The sequence below is a fragment of the Nematolebias whitei genome, chromosome 2 (assembly GCF_014905685.2).
Source record: "Nematolebias whitei isolate Nwh7 chromosome 2, NemWhi1, whole genome shotgun sequence".
Classification (NCBI taxonomy): Eukaryota; Metazoa; Chordata; class Actinopteri; order Cyprinodontiformes; family Rivulidae; genus Nematolebias; species Nematolebias whitei.
The window spans coordinates 39,957,445-39,972,394 of record NC_056499.1 but is presented as its reverse complement, the minus strand read 5'-3'; the positions used below and the strand labels follow the sequence as shown (position 1 = coordinate 39,972,394).

The window sequence follows — 14,950 nt, the reverse complement described above, 5'->3', positions numbered from 1 at the left end:
GTTTGCTGCTGAGACTACCTATGATGTTGGCAACCATGAGTTATTGGCCATTAAACTAGCATTAGAAGAGTGGAGACGTTGGCTGGAGGGAGCTGAACTCCCCTTCATAATATGGACAGATCACAAGAACCTAGCCTATCTTCAGGGTGCTAAAAGACTTAACGACCAACAGGCCAGGTGGTCCTTGTTCTTAGCCAGATTCAAATTTTCCATCACATATATTCCAGGGTCCCACAACGTCAAAACAGATGCCCTCTCACGACAGTTCTCCATGGCTGAGGGTCTGGACACCCCTGAGTACATCCTTCCTTCCTCCTGTAAGGTGGATGTCATGACTTGGTCTATTGAGAAGGACATTCTGGAGACCCAATGGACCAAACCAGACCCTAGTACTGGCCCCCCTGCGAAAATGTTTGTTCCTACTACCATGGTTAGTAAAGTTTTGGAGTGGATCCACACAGCCAAGTTTTCTTGCCACCCCAGTACTAGACACATGCTTCACCTCATTAAAGCATCCTTTTGGTGGCCTAACCTGATAAAAGATGTAAAGGATTTCATTTCAGCCTGCCCCACATGCGCCCGGAACAAGCACAGCAATCAACCCCCTGCTGGCCTGCTTCTAGCACTTCCCATCCCCAGCCGACCCTGGTCACACATCGCCTTGGACTTCATCACTGGTCTCCCCATCGCAGATGGCAACACAGTTATCTGCACCATTGTCGACCGTTTTTCTATGTCTGCTCATTTCATTCCCTTACCTAAACTTCCCTCTGCTCTTGAGACTGCCCATATTGTTACTGAACATGTCTTTCACCTTCACGGCATCTCTCAGGACATCATCTCCGACCGTGGACTGCAGTTCATTTCTCAAGTGTGGAGAGGGTTTTGTCGAGCCTTGGGGGCAACTACCAGCCTCACATCTGGATACCACCCTAAATCCAATGGACAAACAGAACGTTGCAACCAGGAACTTGAAACAGCCCTGAGTTGCATTATTAACAACAACCCCTCATCTTGGAGCCAACATCTGCCTTGGATTGAGTATGCCCACAACTCACAAACCTCAGCAGCCACTGGAAAGTCTCCTTTTGAGGTCGTAATGGGTTTCGCTCCTTCACTGTTCCCTTCACATGAGCCTGATGTGGGCATTCCCTCTGTCCACCTTCACATCAGATGCTGCCGTAAGAGCTGGCATCAGACAAGAGCATCCCTGTCCAGATCTTCAGAACAGAACAGATGATTCGCAGACAGACACGATCCAAGGTTCCGAAGTACAAAGCCGGCCAAAAGGTATGGCTTTCTACAAAGGACATAACCTTGAAAGATACCCCCAGGAAACTCTCCCCCAGGTTCATTGGACCATTTCCTGTGGTGAAGGTGGTCATCCGGTCAGCGGTGCATCTACAACTCCCACCATCCATGAAGATACACCCTACCTTCCATGTGTCTCTCATTTTATCCGTAACCACCAGCCCTCTACACCCTCCGACCGACCCCCCCCCCCCCCCCCCCCCCCACACACACACACACACCCGTCTCATAGACAACGAACCAGCCTTCTCGGTACGACGTCTTTTGGACGTACGGCGTAGTCAGGGAGCCCAGTACATGGTGGATTGGGAGGGCTACGGTCCGGAGGAGCGAGCTTGGGTTCCTAGATCTCAGCTCCTAGACCCTGAACTCATCTCATCCTTTTCATTCAACCTTTATTTAGACAAATAAGTCACATTGAGCCTAGAAGACTCATTTACAAGTGAGATCTGTTTGGACAGACAAAAAAGTTGTGAAACTTAACACATGTAGGAATTGGAGGTGAAAAAATTCCTATCAAACCTTTTCTTCTTGCCTGAGAAGAAAAACTTTGATATTAAAAAACACCTTGCACAAACAAGCACATAGTGACATAGACATTCTGCAGAGGAGGGAGACGACAAGAGCAGTGAGCAATGTCCGTAGACACTCTCGAGGGCACTGTAAGAGTTCTGATAAGGATGTAATAATCAGCCAGTGTCCTCTGGTGAGATCCGTAAACATTCTCGAGGGATGTCTTGGAATGGCCAAGGGTAACGTCTATGAGAATCCAAGAGTTCTGAAATGATGACACAATGTTTATTCAGCTGATTTCATTTGGTTATCAGTTGGAAATTTCTCAGGGAGGGGGGTGGTGAACATCAGATCACATGTTCTCCAGGAAAATTCAGATAAGATGGCCTTCAAGGCCAGCCAAGGGAGCCAAATTCAGATAAACACACAGTTGTTTTGGGAACAGGCAGATCTTAATGACATCTACCTTGAGTCTGTGTTGGTCCAAATGGTTCTGAAATGTCCAAATTACATGGCCACACCGATGGAACGCGACTGAGTAAAATCCCCGAGATCTGATCCATTCTGCCCAAAGCATTTGAGTCTGGGTACTGGAGGCACGAACCAAGCCATCATAAAGGCAAGCAGTGTGATCGGGTCCAAATTTGCTGCCAACGACTTCCTTGATTGTTGATAAAACCAGCAACCAGCCAAATCCAAAAAGCAGGAACCGGTTATTGTAAATCCAATTAAATATGCATCCTTAAAATCCACAAATGGCAGCAGAGATAGACACATCATCAAGTCTTCCAAGTCAATGAGATTTCCAGCTACGTGCGTGCCAACAGGGCAAATCGACTCACCTAAAGCCTGTTTTCTCTTCGAAGAAATGTTATGAATTGTGTTGAGGGACCATCTGATCAAAACAAGTCCATAATTATGGTTTGGAATATATGCAAGAGAGGCTCAGAAGCAGTTTCACAGACAGACCGAGCAACAGCAATGCAAAGTGGAGAGAAGGGGTAAAGCGTCCGATCTTGGCAAGAGCAAGTGGTGAATGGTCCTTCTTTAAAGCTCACCCCAAGAAGAGACTTAGATCGCTGAGAGGTGATTCTTGGGGGGTGGGGTGTAGGAGTTCTGGGTCCACCAGCCATTCTCTCACTCATCAGCTGCAGCCAATCCTAATCAACCACCACTCCACACATGTTCCTGGTTTGGAGGACTACTCTGCCCGCCTGGGTATAAGAACCTCTGCCAGACATGCCTCCAGCACTGGGACATTATCATGCTTATGGTAAAGTGTGTGACCAGCCAATAAATCTGTTTGAAGCAATTTGTATCTGAAGACCTTGTTTTTGATCTCCTGCAGAGATAGTTTTTTCCACCTCAGACAACCTGCTCCTCTCTCAACCAACACTCACCTCGTTTCACTGCTTGGATCACCTGGAACCCTGGGACTCCTTGAACCTCTTCTCTCTGAACCAGACTACAAGAAACATTGCAGTAAGAACAAGAACCTCAACATAAATGATCAGTTGCTTTCTGAAGATCATTCTGGATACTCACCTTGTCCCTGCCTTCTCTTTCAGCCTGGAGGATTTTGACCTACAAAATAAAAACATTTATCCTTTTGTAACATCTGACTCTTTTCTTCCCAATCTGCCACTTGTGGTCAAATAATAATCTAAAAATATGACATGGGGACTGTGGGATTCCTGGGTTTTGCCTGTCACTCACTCTTCCTTCCACAGCTAATTAATGTCAACTCACTCCACCTGCTGCTGCTCTGAGGAGGACTGCCTGATGGTGTATTTAAGCTCCTGCCAGACACTTCTTCAGTGTTGGGACATCATCTACCAAATGGACCTTCCACGGCCTGCCTCTTCAAGTCCTCCCTAGGACCTCATCTCTCCACTGGGCTCCACCTGTGGATCAACGGTGTCCCTTCAACAACCATCTTCAAACAAATCACAACTGGGTCATCCTGCTCCTCTCTCCACCACCAATTACCTCCAAACCGGATCCTCTGCAAAACACAGGACCTCTCCTCTCGTCTCCTTCTTCCTTCGGAAGACTTTGGGGGAAGAATCAGTTTTGTTGTGTGTTTCCTTGACTGATGAAGACTTCTGGACCGAAGGCGAAACGTTTCAGCACAAAAAAAAAGAAACTGTCCAGATGACCTGACTGAAAAATGTTGGATTGTATACCTGGATTATTGAGCATGGACTTTGTTGTTTTCAACCTGTTTGACAAGACTGTCAACAAGGAAGACGCCGGCAATGGAGGAGGGGGCGTACTAAAGAGACCATCTTATCACAAGCAAAACTGGTTTGTTCTACTTTGGAGTAAACTGTTGGGGGAAGAATCAGTTTTGCTGTGTGTTTCCTTGACTGATGAAGCCTTCCGGACCAAAGGCAAAACGTTTCAGCACAAAAAAAAAAGAAACTGTCCAGATGACCTGACTGAAAAATGTTGGATTGTATACCTAGATTATTGAGCATGGACTTTGTTGATTTCAACCAGTTTGACAAGACTGTCAACAAGGAAGAGGCCGGCAATGGAGGAGGGGGCGTACCAAAGAGACCATCTTATCACAAGCAGAACTGGTTTGTTCTACTTTGGAGTAAGCTGTTGGGGGAAGAATCAGTTTTGCTGTGTGTTTCCTTGACTGATGAAGCCTTCCAGACCGAAGGCAAAACGTTTCAGCACAAAAAAAAAGAAACTGTCCAGATAACCTGACTGAAAAATGTTGGGTTGAATGAAAAACTTCTTATAACTGAAAATATACTTTAAGTATCCTAAATGTATTGCAGGGATGCTGCCTTCAGTTCTGGTGGCTCACTGGAACTGGGGAGGGCAAGGAAAGAGCTGGCTGCTGTTATTAACTAGGACAAAGCAACATATGCACAGAAGATCCAGGGACATTTCTCCTCACAGGACCCATGGAACATATGGAGGGGCATTAAGTGCATCACAAACTATAAAAGCTGGGGTGCACAATGCCCTATGGACCCATCACTGCCTGTTGTTCTTAACAGGTTCTATGCACTCTTTGAAGACCCAAACAGACCACCCAGCACCAGACTCACCTCACCATCGAAAGAGGAGTTCCTCAGCGTGACCTCAGTAGAAGTAAGGACGACCGCAACTTACTTCTGGAAATTAAAAAAAAAATGGAGTGGCATCAGTGGCATAGCCGTTTTAGGATTTCTGTTTTGTCTGAGGCTCATGTGCCAAATCTCCCCAAAACATTGAAACACATCATTCCATTGTACCACATTGTTGCCTCTGGTCTGAAGCAAAAACTGTAAACATGTTTTTATCTGTTTATTGTCTGAAGACAATGGGACCAACTGTTTGTCAGCAGGTCAGAGACTCAACACAATACAAAGCTCAGCACAAGCAGCTGGATGGAAGAAGCAGAGTGATGGAGGAGAGCTGGGGAAACTGAAGGCTTCATGAGGCTGGCTCAAGGTATCTGTAGGCTCGAGCTACTGTCAAAAATCAACATTCCAGAGTCACGCAGTGAATCTAATGATTCCTCCGAGAAAGGCGATGTGAAGCTGCTCCCTCTTGGAGAGCGTAGTGACGGAAGACGAGCGGTCGAGTAGATGCTCAGCCACCTCGGATCTTCCCACGTTGGTGACCACACTGCTCCCAGCCATCGGTGTCCTCTCTGAGCTGCCCGACATAATCCAGGAGGACATTAACACAAGGGACTTTCTGTCCCTCGCCTCCCTCCGCCCTTATCAGATGATCTGGCTGCAAGGTTGGTTCTGCCTCAACTCATCGCCCTGACCCCATCTGGCCTCGCTGTTCAACTGTGACATCACACTGGAACTAGGCTGCAGCTGGGCCCGGCAAGCTGAATACATCCGTCTCCACCTTCGCCTCCATCTCCAGAGAGGAGGGTTTTTATCTATCGGTGTTTTGCCGGTAACTTCTAAACAGCATTTTAAATGGCACCGCAGTTCTGTAAATATCACAAAACACTCGTCTGCCAGATTAGCTAAAGATTATGTTTTTTCAGCAGACCGAGTCCGATAAAATCCCTCGCTCTTAGCCAGAGCCCGTTTTTATTTTCTGCTGTTTTCCGTCATCTCACCGCGCAGCGGGAGTAAACGTTTTTTCTCCTCAACAGCTGAAGCCTCCACCGAAACGGCGTTTCACTCAGAAAGCGCTCACGCCTCCTCTTAGTGCGCGCCAGCCCACCTCAGCTCTAACGTGAGACCGCAGCCTGGGTTCAGTACAGAAGCACACATACGGCATTTTTCTGTTGGAGACCCCACTTTGGATTCCCCCAGAGAAGCTCCAGAGCCGGTGATGGCAGAAAGGGTTTTTAGTCTGATTGATGTCCATGAGAAACATGACACATAAAATGCGTGCCTGCTCTCCGAGCGTTACTCAGAGTGGCAGCGAGTGTGCTCCCTAGACAGATGGACGGTCCATCTGATCAGCAGGGGTTACACGCTGCCATTCGCAGCTCAACCCCACCGTTCAGAGGGATTATAGAGATGGTCCTGTCTTCTCCATAACAGAGCTAGTCTCTCCAGTCAGAAGTTCAGGAATTCCTGATGAAAAACGTGATTTCCAGTTTCTAACGGAGAGGAAATATGTTTTTTTTCTGCCACTACTTCCTGGTTCTGAAAATAAATGGAGGGATGAGATCCATTCTCGACCTGTCCATGTTCAACAATTTGATCATTGAGAGACAATTCCACATGCTGACAATCAAACAGCTACTGGAGAACTTCACCAGAATGACTGGTTCACCTCCATAGATCTGAAGGGCGCATAATTTCACATTTCCATCATTCTGAAACACGGGAAATTCCTGCATTTTTCTCCTCCAGGGGATTCCGTATCGGTACAACAGGCTACCGTTCGGTTATTCCCTCGCCCCACACATGTTCTCAAAATGTGTGGAAATGGCTCTGCAGCCATTACACATGGCAGGAATGAGAATTCTTTTTTATCTGGACGATCTGCTTTTATTAGATCAGTCCAGGCAGGAAGCAGCTGCGCAGACCAAACGCTAGCGTTATACCTGCTAAACCTGGGTTTTCTATAAACTGGAAAAAGTTCTGTTCGCCCAAACCCAGATGATTGTTTATCTGGGAGTGGAGCTAAACTCAACTCAATGAAAGCCCATTTATCATAGCCGAGATCAGAAGCTCTGTAAGTTCAGTTCCGCCGTGTCAAACCCAGCAGTGTAGTGACAGCTCTGCCTGTCATGCAACTCCTGGGATGGTGTCAGTGGCCCACATTGTAGTTCCGCTGGGCCTACTTCACATGAGACGCCTTAAGAGATGGTTCACCCGCCTGCACATAAATCCTGTGTGCCATAAGAGGCGGCTTATCTTTGTGCCCCCCTCCGTGAGAATCGATCTGAATCACTGGGGAAACCCCCTCGTTCTGTCAGAGGGAGTTCCCATCAGCAGGCCTACGTCACATGACTCAGTTTTCACAGACGCGTTTCTGTCAAGCTGGGAGGAATGTATCTGTCCCAAGCAGTGGGAGCACAGTGGCTGGACCACATGTCGCTTTACATAAATGTGCTAGAATATTTCACGGTCTGAAACGTGACTCAGCATTTTGCCCCCTGCTGTGGGATCAGCATGTTTTGATACACACAGACAGCAAAGTGACGACAGTTTACATAAACCGTCAGGGAGGTGTGCGCTCAGCCCAACTGTTATGCATCGCGAAACAGCTGTTGTGTTGGGCACACAAAAACCTGCTCTCCATCAGTGCAATGTACATTCCCAGCATCCTGAACAGGCGAGCGGATATCACGTCGAGGGGCGGTCCCCGCCATAGAGACTAGAGCCTCCATCCTGAGCTGATCTCCCGGTTTTTGGAACAGGTTCGGCCGAGCAGCAGTGGATCTGTTCGCCACACGGGAGAACGCCCAGTGTCAATTATGGTTCTCTCTGAGCTCATGAGACGACCCACCGTTAGGAGTGGATGCCTTCGCTCACAGCCCATGGCCAAAAATGCTCCTTTATGCGTTCCCTCCAGTCCTGCTGATATCACGGACCCTGGACCGGGTCCCGGAGGAAGAACTGTCAGTTATCCTCTTAGCTCCCGAGTGCACAAGCACTCCGTGGTTCCCGAATCTGCTGCGACTGATATCGAGTCGGCCGTGGAAACTGCCGTTGGGGGGGGGGGGGGGGGCTCCTGCAGGCAGGAAGGGCGATCAAGAGTTACCCAGAAATAGGTCAGCACCTTTGGGTCTGGCCGCTGAATGGATCTGTTTAGAAAAAGATGGGCCTCAGGGCTGCTGTTTGATCAGCTCATACCTTTAGTACCAGGGTGTTTGAGGTTTTTCAGGATGTCCACCATCTCTCAGCTGGACATGTCTTCCATCATATAGCTGTTGTTTTTCAGAGAGTCTCATCAACTCTCCAACCACTCATTCCATCTGCTCAGCTCAGCTGATGGTCCAAATCCAACTTTCCTCATCAGCTGCCATCTCACAACTCCCTTGGTGTTCAGTATACCTGGCACCAGGAAGATGGGCCCCTTAAATTTTAACCAATCAGAAGGCTTCTTACAGTAGGAGTATCCCACTGTATAATTAATGTAATTAAAATCTCCCTTCTCAAAGTTCTTCAGAGAAGATAATACAATGACCCTTTGTTAAGGATGTGTGACACCATGCTGATACAAACAATATAGGTTTCTTTGAATCAGAACTTCAACTGGGGGTTAACTTCCTTTACTGTGATGGTGACCAGTCTCTGTTGATAAGGCCAAGTGAAGATCTTTGATCAAGACCCTTCTTCAGGAGTCTCAAAAAAGTGTGGTGACTCAGCATAGGGGGGTCCAGAATCATGTAACATGTCAGGGTGGTCCCGACTGTAGATTTTAACACACACACAAAAGGTTAACAAAGAAACTTCCTGTGTCAGAGCAGGATGCCAGTATCTGTCCCAGATTAACAGGAAAGGAGGGGGTGGGGTAGACATGGTGTCTCTGAGGACATTTGTCTTAAGTTTCTTGGAAGGATGGATGCTACGTGTTCACTAGGTGGCGTGCTGTCATTTCTACAGCAACTGATGGACAGAAATTTAGTGTTCAGCACAATTAAAACTTATGCTGCAGCTATTTCTTCATGTCATGAGGTTTTTCAGTGACAGAACAGTTCTTAACCACCCGCTGATGAAGCGTTTTCTGAAAGGTGTACAGAGACACAGATCTGTGTCACGTCCACTAGCTCCACAGTGGGACCTAATGATGGTCCTGCACTCTCTGATAAAAACTCCTTTTGAGCCTTTAGATCAGGTTTCACTTAAATTTCTGTCATTAAAAACAGCCCTGCTGTTAGCTCTGACAGGCAAAGAGAGTGAGTGATTGTCTGCTCTCTTTGTTGCTCCATCATGTCTCAGAATTCAAGCTGACAGCAGTTCAGCTGTACTGAAAAGCACCACAAGCTCATTCAGATCGAGAGTGATAACCTTGGATGGGGTTTACCCACCTCCTCATAATTCTGAAAAGGAAGCAACATCTCACTTCCTCTGTCCCATGCGCGTGTTTTAGTGTTACGTCGCGCATACGGCCGCACTGCGCTGTTCTCAGCGTTTGTTCGTGCATTACAGGGACAGCTCTTCAGGACACCCTCTATCCACCCAGCGCCTCTCACACTGGTTGTGTGAGGCTATTTCTGAAGCTTACAGTTCATCTGGGCTGGACCCTCCAGAGAATCTCAGAGCACATTCCACCAGAAGGTTTTCATCCTCCATGGCTCTGCATGGAGGGATGACAGTGGAGGATATTTGTATGGCGGCTGCCTGGTCATCGCCATGTTCAATTATTCGTTTTATCTACGTGATGTTTCTACTTTCTCCATGACCCATTCTGTTCTCAGGGTTCTGGCAGAATGATTATTCTTTGTTTTATGAAGCTTCACTTTTGAGCTCACACCTGCATGCATGCACTCGAAGTGTGAGATATTTATTATCAGTCACAAGTTCATGATTGCTGATTTTATTGTTATTAACCGGTTCATCCTGAGGATCTGTTGGCCTGCTCTGTTCATCGTTACACTGTTACAATTTGTAACCTGTGTTGTTCATATTCACAGCAGCAGGTCTGCTATCTCAGCCTTTTTCCTCACCAGAGATCTTTTCTCCGGTGCGCTCCTGCGCATGGAGCACGCAATTACGCAGCGTGTAATTATGCACACAGAAGGCTGAGTGATGACATTTTTTTTTGTGCAAGCAGGTGCTTCATGTTGTGTCTGAATGGACCCAGTGAGGCATAGACTACATCCTGCTTCACCTTTAACCCACTAGCAATAGCCTTAAAGGGCGAAGCCTATACGAAATAGAATGTTGGTTACGTACTGTAACCCCAGATTCTATGAGTATAGGCACAGCCCTTTAAGCTCTGGGCCTCACTGGTTCCTAAATGGCTGAAGAAAAAAGCTATTTGGGAGCCGATTACCCGGTCTCACCGTAATTCATACAGACCAGGGGTGAGGCCCACACAGCAGGTGGGCGTGAACTAAAGTTTTCAGTACTGCGCTGCGCGAAGGGATAAACCCACTAGCGATAGCCTTAAAGGGCTGCGCCTATACTCATAGAATCTGGGGATACAGTACATAACCAATGTTTTGTGACACATTCTAGGTTGGGCAAATAGCATTAACCTGTAAAAGAGCAAACAGTGGGCTCATTTTAAATAAATGGTAAATAGACTGTACTTATATATCTCCTTTCTATTTTATCAAGACACTCAAAGCTCCTTACACTACAATCTGTGCCCTCATTTACCCATTCATATAACACTCTACTGTATCTATACAAAGATTAATCAGTGTTTTATCACATTCATACACCGATGGGACACACATCGGAGTCAATGAGGGGTTCAGTGTCTTGCACAGGGACACTTCAGCATGTGACTGCTGGTGGAATTGAGCCTCCAACTCTTGCATATGAGGATGACTGCTCTAACCACACAGCCACAGCAGCCGCAAATTATACAAAATGTTACATGTTTTTACCCCCAAAAAATGAATTGATGACTGCCGAACAAAGTTTTTCTCCTTAAATCCCACAAATACATAGCAAACTAATGCGTTAAATAAAACCTAAAATAACTTTAATAATTCCATGCAGCTTTAAAAATATTTAGAATTAATCATATAAATATATGCAAAAAGCTATTCTGTTGCTGTTTTGCTGATTTGTCCAGAAGATTTCTTTTTAATATTGTTTTACCGCATGTGAAATGAAAAAAGAAGATTACAAATAATCTTTTTTGTCTGTTGTTTTCTGAAAGTAGGCCAAATATTTTTACTTAATTCTTTATTTTTACATTATTTTTAACTCTTATAATCTGAATTTTCCAGGATTGACCAGGTGACCTAAACGGCAAGTCTTACAATGAATATGCTAGAAAAATACAAAAAGTTATTTTATTTTATTTTACAGTTAATTAATAAAACACCCCTCCCTGGGCTACCACCTTATCGTGGCGGAGGGGTTTGAGTGTCCCAATGATCCTAGGAGCTATGCTGTCAGGGGCTTCATGCCCCTAGTAGGGTCACCCAAGGCAGACAGGTTCTAGGTGAGGGACCAGACAAAGTGCAGCCCAAAGACCCCTTATCATGAATACAAACTATGGAAATGATGTTCCCTTGCCCAGAAGTGGGTCACCGGGGCCCCACTCTGGAGCTGGACCTGGAGGTGGGGCACGCTGGCAAGCGCCTGGTGGCCGGGCTTTTACCCATGGAGCTGGCCGTGCACAGCCCAAAGAGGCAACATGTGTCCCCCTTCCCATGGGCTCACCACCTGTGGGAGGGGCCAAAGGGGTCGGGTGCAATGTGGGTTGGGTGGTGGCCAAGGGCGGGGACCCTTGCAGTCTGATCCTCGGCTACAGAAGCTGGATATTGGGATGTGGAATGTCATCTCTCTGGTGGGGAAGGAGCCTGAGTTGGTCTGTGAGGTTGAGAGATTCCGGCTAGAAATAGTTGGACTCACCTCAACACATGGCTCTGGCTCTGGAAACAGTTTCCTTGAGAGGGGTTGGACACTCTTCTCCTCTGGAGTTGCCCCTGGCGAGAGGCGCCGAGCAGGAGTGGGCATATTTGTTGCCCCCCATCTTGGTGCCTGTATGTTGGGGTTCACCCCAGTGAACGAGACGGTAGCCTCCTTCTGCCTACGTATTGGGGGATGGGTTCTGACTGTTGTTTGTGCTTATGTGCCAAACAGCAGCCCAGATTACCCACCCTTTTTGGAGTCCTTGGAGGGGGTACTGGAGAGTGCACCTCCTGGGGACTCCCTTGTTCTACTGGGGGACTTCAATGCTCACCCGGGCAATTACAGTGAGACTTGGAGAGGTGTGGTTGGGAGGAATGGCCCCCTGATCTGAACCCGAGTGGTGTTCTGTTATTGGACTTCTGTGCTCATCATGGATTGTCCATAACGAACACCATGTTCAGGCATAAGGGTGTCCATATGTGTTCTTGGCACCAGGACACCCTAGGCCGCAGTTTGATGATCGACTTTGTTGTTGTCTCATCTGATCTGCGGCCGCATGTCTTGGACACTCGGGTGAAGAGATGGGCAGAGCTGTCCACTGACCGCTACCTGGTGGTGAGTTGGCTCCGATGGTGGGGGAGGATGCCGGCCAGACCTAGAAGACCCAAACATATTGTGAGGGTCTGCTGGGAATGTCTGGCAGAGTCTCCCGTGAGACAGAGCTTTAACTCTCACCTCCGGGAGAGCTTCAAACATGTTCCGGGGGAGGTGGGGGACATTGAGTCTGAGTGGGCCATGTTCCGCATGTTCTCTGTTTTTTTGCAGATGATGTGGTCCTATTGGCTTCATCAGGTCGTGATCTACAGCTTTCGCTGGAGCGGTTTGCAGCCGAGTGTGACACAGCCGGGATGAGGATCAGTTCCTCCAAATCCAAGACCATGGTCTTGAGCCGGAAAAGGGTAGAGTGTCCTCTCCAGGTCGGGGAGGAGGTCCTGCCCCAAGTGGAGGAGTTTAAGTATCTCGGAGTCTTGTTCACGAATGAGGGAAAAATGGAGCATGAGATTGATAGGCGGATAGGTGCAGCGTTGGCAGTGAAGCGGGCGCTGTATCGGTCTGTCGTGGTGAAGAGAGAGCTGAGTCAAAAAGCGAAGCTCTCAATTTACCAGTCGATCTACGTTCCTACCCTTATCTATGGTCATGAGCTTTGGGTTGTGACCGAAAGAACGAGATCTCGGATACAAGCGGCAGAAATGAGTTTTCTCCGCAGGGTGTCTGGGCTCTCCCTCAGAGATAGGATGAGAAGCTTGGTCATCCGGGAGGGACTCAGAGTAGAGCCGCTGCTTCTCCACATCGAGAGGAGCCAGTTGAGGTGGCTCGGGCATCTGGTTAGGATGCCTCCTGGACGCCTCCCTGGTGAGGTGTTTCGGGCCCGTCCCACCGGGAGGAGACCCAGAGGAAGACCCAGGACACACTGGAGGGACTATGTTTCTCGGCTGGCCTGGGAACATCTTGGGATTCCCCTGGAGGAGTTGGCCCAAGTGGCTGGGGAGAGAGAAGTCTGAGCCTCCCTACTTAGGTTGCTACCCCCGCGACCCGACCCTGGATAAGCGGAAGAGAATGGATGGATGAATAAAACAACTTTAGATTTAATTCATCCAGTTTCATACTGATCCTCAGATTTCCATGACAGCACTGGAACTGGTTTATCTCTTATTAAGTGTTTTATTTGATTAGTTATTAAAAAACAAACATATAAACACAAATATAAAGCCAGATCTTAAGCTATTTTTCTTTGTGTACTAATACACATTTAGCACTAGATGGCCACAGTTCCTCTGCTTCCTTCAACTTTCTTAGGATTACAGTAATCTTGAATAAAAATGTAACTAAAAAGTCTCGGGTCAAACCCACTCAGATTTATATGAGTTGTCCTGAAGGGCACTTAGTGGGACATACGAAGTAGAAGAATTTTCAGAATTAGTCAATGAAATACTTTTAAACTCAGATAAAAATGAACTTCTCAAGTGTAGGAAAAGAAAAGACATTTGCAAAGTAATGGAAATATTTAGGGCTAAAACATCCAACAAGACTTGCAAAATAGGCAAACCCAGTTGCAGTACACACAACCCAAACTACACAACATTTCCAAACATGAGTTTGTCTCAACATTAGATTGAAGCGAACCTTGTTTACATGCATCATGACACAAATCTGCTGCGTGCTTATTAGAGAGGCCAGGGGATAAGAGCTGACAGAAAGCCACAAGCTGTCACAAGCTGTCAGTCTGCAGCTCGCCATGTTGGCCTCACACATTCACCTGGAGAGACACAAGAAGCTGCAGCTGCTGGAATGAAGCTCCGGCCACAGGTTTGTCTTTTGGCAGCAGATGGACTAAAATAACTTTTTCTGGGATGGTCAAATGTTAAGTTTTGTGTTGTTTTAAGCCTCAAACAGTCTGAGAGTTTCAAAGAAGTGCTGCATGTCCAGTAAGAAGAACGAGCTGGGTGTACAATCAGAACAATATGACTTTTTATGTTACACTGATAAGATAAGAGTAATATCAGACCAACAAGAATGTTTTAGACTAAAGACTTTATTTTAAACCCAGTAGCTGCTTGGCCAGCTCTGATGTGCAATGACAGAGCCTTAAACAAAATGTCTCAGCCTTGCATTGTGTGTTTTTTGTTTTTGTTGGGGATTTCTGTAAAGAAGCAAGTCAGCCCGCTAACCTCAGGTCTGAGTAGGACAGATTTACTCCCATTTGATGGCCCAGTGTTTACAGGCAGCCCTAATCTTTCCTCCCACCTGTCATGGCTGTGCTGAGCTTTAAACACCGAAACTGTGGGAGGATTGTGCACGTGTCAGCATGAGGGCTTCTGTTTGAAAGTGGGATCAGACCTAATGAGAAATGTCATGGCAACAATACACAAAAATACTAAAAACAAATAGTATCAGAGTGGAAATATTAGGGAATAAAGCCTTATCTCAGACATGGACAACTTAAGGCCAGAGGGCCAAAAATGGGCCTAGGACGATCTCAATCAGGCCCCCAATATCCTTAGTTAAATTCTTTTTAAAAATAAAGATACATTTTTTCTTTTAAAAAGCAGCAATTTATCAGCGATACTTTAGGACATTTAAATTGAACATTTCATGCA

At 46.8% G+C, this 14,950-nt stretch overlaps 1 protein-coding gene across 1 annotated transcript in view; it reads left to right on the top strand.

The window, feature by feature from the left end:
- Positions 1-271: 271 nt before the first annotated feature.
- LOC119426901 (transmembrane protein 138-like) overlaps positions 272-14,950 on the top strand; it is a 27,507-nt gene continuing 12,828 nt past the window's right edge. The window contains exon 1 of the mRNA XM_037694494.1: positions 272-430. Within this exon, the coding sequence (XP_037550422.1) occupies positions 272-430 (159 nt within the window). The remainder of the gene's footprint in view (positions 431-14,950) is intronic.